Source organism: Octodon degus, unplaced genomic scaffold (assembly GCF_000260255.1).
Source record: "Octodon degus isolate 3935 unplaced genomic scaffold, OctDeg1.0 scaffold00035, whole genome shotgun sequence".
Taxonomy (NCBI): domain Eukaryota; kingdom Metazoa; phylum Chordata; class Mammalia; order Rodentia; family Octodontidae; genus Octodon; species Octodon degus.
Genome location: NW_004524611.1, coordinates 3699560 through 3703787, shown reverse-complemented (window position 1 = coordinate 3703787; position 4228 = coordinate 3699560). Strand labels below are relative to the sequence as shown.

At 50.0% G+C, this 4228-nt stretch overlaps 1 protein-coding gene across 1 annotated transcript in view; it reads right to left on the bottom strand.

The window, feature by feature from the left end:
- The window catches only part of Sun3 (Sad1 and UNC84 domain containing 3), a 21474-nt gene extending 17672 nt beyond the window's left edge, over positions 1-3802 (bottom strand). Inside the window, exons 1-2 of the mRNA XM_004630533.2 lie at positions 3573-3802; positions 2206-2267 (exon numbers count right to left, since the gene is read on the bottom strand). Of these exons, the coding sequence (XP_004630590.1) occupies positions 2206-2267; positions 3573-3694 (184 nt within the window). The 5' untranslated portion in view covers positions 3695-3802. The remainder of the gene's footprint in view (positions 1-2205; positions 2268-3572) is intronic.
- Positions 3803-4228: the final 426 nt, after the last annotated feature.

Genomic DNA, 4228 nt, shown 5'->3' with positions numbered 1-4228 from the left:
TGTGTGTGTGGCCAGCTCAGCCCACCAGGGGGCGGGGCTGGCTGGCATGTGGTGCTGGGGGATCGAACCGCGGTCCCTGTGCTTTTGCCAAGCTTGCTTCAAGTAGGTGCTTTAGACCACTGAGCCATCTCTCCAGCCCCTAGATAGCATATTTAAGGTGCTGAAAGAGAAATGAAATTGACATAACTAAGGAATCCTGAGGGGAACACTGGGAAGGGCAGGCCAGCGTTGCTGCATGCTAGCCTGGGGTACTGCGATGAGAGTTTTGGCCACATAGTTGGTCACAGTGGCAGTGGCAGCAAGTGGGAAAGGCCAGCTGGATTTATCAATCCCAAGGTCAACAAAGATAAAGAAACCATAGCCAGGAACTGTGGAGGACCATCTGAGTGACTTTTCTTGAAAGAAAAGCAGTTGTCTCTCTTTTGGCTGGACCTGGGCTATTTCCCCATATTCATATGTGCAGGCTAGCCAGGACTTTTCCTTGTGACTTCCACTGGCTTTAAGCGATGCATATTTGGTCCAGCTGAGGTGCTGATATACAGCCTTTGAAGCCCCATAACAGGGCAGGGTTTCCCTCCCCCTCCAGCTCCCAACTAAAACAGGTGAGCCAGGGCAGGGAGAAGAGCCCTGCTCCCCACCGTCCACGGGAGATGAGAGCTGCGGCTTCCCAGGGCGTAAAGGGTTATGTAGCAGAGCTGAGGCACTGACCCCGAAGCACCACATCTGCGTTTCCTTCTCTGCGCATCGCAAGGTGACCTCAGACCTCCTGCCTAGTCCAGCTCACGGCACTCGCCTACTTCCCGCCATCCTCACGGGCACTATCCTCAAGCCACTCCCTTCGTCATGAACTAATAAATCCCAGGTTTGGCCTGGGTCAAGGCCCTTGTTCTGGCTAGTCATCAACATGGCTGGACTTAGGGCCCCTTGGCTCCTGGGCTCCCCTTAACTACAGATATGCCGCAGTGTCTTTGTTCCCATCGTGGGTTATGTGGGAAGAGGTAGACTGGAATTAACTCACTAGAATGCCAATAACTTTTCCACGGGATCGCAAATATAAACTTCCTGGGTTGTGACAAGGACCAGGAAGGGCTCTCTAAGGAAACAGAACAAGTCAAGAGATGAAAGCTTCTCACTAGCAGCCAGCGCACTCGGAGTGTGCTGCGGAGGTCGCCGAGCTGGAATGTGGTGCCCCTAACTGGGCATTGGTGCAGGGTCGGGTCCGGGCAGCCGTCCAGCTGGGGGGCTACGGGCACAGTCACGGGGAAGCAGCTCCGTGCGCTGCCACGTCGAACGACACCACAGCACGGCAGCAGCAAGATGAGAAACTTGGCGGTCATGGGACCTCTGTGCCTCAAAGTGACAACGCATTCAAGAGCTGTCCCCACCCCACCCCTGTCCCAGCACTCATGCTGAGTGGTGCTGGCCCAGTCAGAAAGCACGAGCTTCTTGTGGAGGAGAGATTTCCTTGGGATCCATGCCACTGGCAAGAGTCTTTTGTGGTCAAAATCTCCAAAGGGAGCTACCCACATTGAGAAAAGGTGAAGCGTAAGACAGGTTTCCAGGGGGCCAGGGAGGCGGCTCAGTAGAATAAGCGCTTGCCTGGCAAGCACGAGGGCCTGAGTTCAACCCCTGGTTCCACAAAAAAAAAAAAAAAAAAAAAAAAGAAAAAGAAAAGAAAAGAAAGAAAGAAAGAAAGAAAAGACAGGTTTCTAGTAAATATATTAAAGGTTCTTAATTTTAAATCAGCTTCTGTGATTTTGAAATACAATTCTAAGAGGAATAAAAGCACTTTCTAAGCTTTGTATAATGATCTTCCATTATCTTTATAATTGGACATAAAGAAAAATAAAATTTTAAAAATCCTCAAAAACATGTTACTTATTCTGGTATTTTCTGTGGTACTTATTTACCAAATATTAATCATTTTGTTGAGTACTTTTACACCATGCAAAAATATCCTGTGAGGGCTGGTGAGATGGCTCAGTGGTCAAAAGCACCTACTTAGAACAAGCTTAGCAAAGCACAGGGACCGCGGTTCAATCCCCCAGCACCACATGCCAGCCAGCCCCGCCCCCTGGTGGGCTGAGCTGCCCCCCCCCCACACAAATAAAATTAAAAAAAAAAAAAAAAGCCATCCTGAAAAAGTTAAAAAAAAAAAAAAAATCCTGTGAAATAGCTTCAAGCATCATTGTTGGGCAGACTTACCAACGAGAAGAAAAGTCAATACACACATTACACTTAGGATAATCTTCCACAGCCAAGTAAGCCTAAAAAGGAGAGAATCAACCACAAAGTATTTCACCATGTAGTTCGTGACTGTTAACCTTTACCTTGGACTTCAAGCCGCCCACTACACCCAAGCCTGCAGGCCCATTTATTCTTGCTTTGTCTTGGAGGGCAAGAGATCCGGATTTTATTTTTTAATTTTTATTAGTCCAGGCTTGTGGGACCTTGTGAAGCCCTGATGCTTCAGAAAGGGGTGTGAACTGTGTGCTCAGGGCCTTCACAGTAAGGGGAGCAGCATTTTGGGGAGGGTTAGTGTGATGTGTCTCTTCCCTATAATAAATTTTTTTTAATTTTTAATTTTTATTTATTTATTTATGTGTGTGTGTGTGTGTGTGGCCAGCTCAGCCCACCAGGGGGCGCGGCTGGCTGGCATGTGGTGCTGGGGGATTGAACTGCGGTCCCTGTGCTTTGCTAAGCTTGTTCTAAGTAGGTGCTTTAGACCACTGAGCCGTCTCACCAACCCTCCTATAATAAATTCTTCACTGAAACAGGCACCATGTTCTTAAATCACCCCTTGTACCTCTGAGGAAGAGTTTTCTTGGCTTGTCACCCTTTAGATATTCTTGAGCTATTGGGGGCGGCAGAAGGTAAGTACCCTAAGGTTAGTTACAGCCCCTGAAAATTATCCTATTAATAAAACCCCTCAAATCCCAGCCGCCAGCCTCTGCTTCGTGAAACAAAGCTTGCTGTGCCCCTTCGTGGAGCCCGTGGGCTTTCCTGTGAAGGCAGCAGGCTTTCTTACTCGAGGTCCAGGGCCGTTCTCACGGCGGGGCACTCTGCGGCAACCCTTTAAGTTGCGTAGCGGTTTTGTTTCTGGGAAAAGCCTCCTTGTTGCTCCCAGTGTGGTTACCTCATTATTTGCAGAGCTTATTTTCCTAGCAGGCAGCATATTTGGCCCATCCAAGGGGACAGAGCTTGCCCGCCATCCAGGTCCAGGTGATAGAGAATACGCTTTTCCTAGAGGTTATTCTCTTACAATGTGCGTCCACTGTCAGGCCCTGGGCCCATTGTCACCCATGAGTGTCACAGATGCCCCTGAGCTCTGCGCGCCACCAACACAGCACTGCCAGCCCTCTGGTGGAAAGTCATCCGTAGGGATGGCCCCTCTTTCATTGCCTTGTCCCCAGCCCACGTAAGAAATGTAGCTCTGCCTGGCACAGTCAGCCAGCAAGCTGCAGGGAGGACTGCACGGGAAAGCCCCGCCTGGGTATGTCCGGATTACACAGGATGACCTGCAACTCAGACCACACAAGACCTCACAGAAAGCGGTCCGCAGCGGCACGTACCCATTGGCATCAGGGGTCTGGAGTTCTGGCAGCAAGACAGGGGCGCTGGCGCTGCCGCTGGGGCCTTCAGAGCGACCAGGCAAGGACCGTGCACCTCGCCTCAGCTTCCCTGACCCACTCATCGTCCCCGTCAGGCAGCCAAGGAAGGGCTCCGGGAAGGCCGGGTGCCACCCCCTCTCCCGCGCCTCGTTTGCAGGAAATTTGGAGCTGTGTGGACTGGTTTGTTTTCTGTCTTCGTACTTCCAGGGGTTCTCCTTCCAGGGGACACTGTGAGCACATTCTCAAGAGGCGGGGCTCCCTCATTACATCATCTTCTGTGACATCTCACAATGGCAGGTGCCACCCGCCCAGCCAGGGAAGCCACACACCTGTCTCTCTGCCCCCCAGGCTGTGTGGCTGCCTGGTTTAAACCTGCTGTGTACTGTACAGGCCCTTGTGCTGTGCAACAGCTGGATGTTTTCAAAAAAACATAAAATATCAGACACAGTGGAAGAAACCAAGATAATCTCCATTCTTCTTTATTTTTTTTTCCATTCTCACACTGTTCCTTTCCCCTCACAAATAACAGCCTCCAGACAATTGACAAACTCTATCTATTCTTGTGTATTTTTAATACATATATTCTGTAAATAATGTATGTTCCATGCTTTAAAATT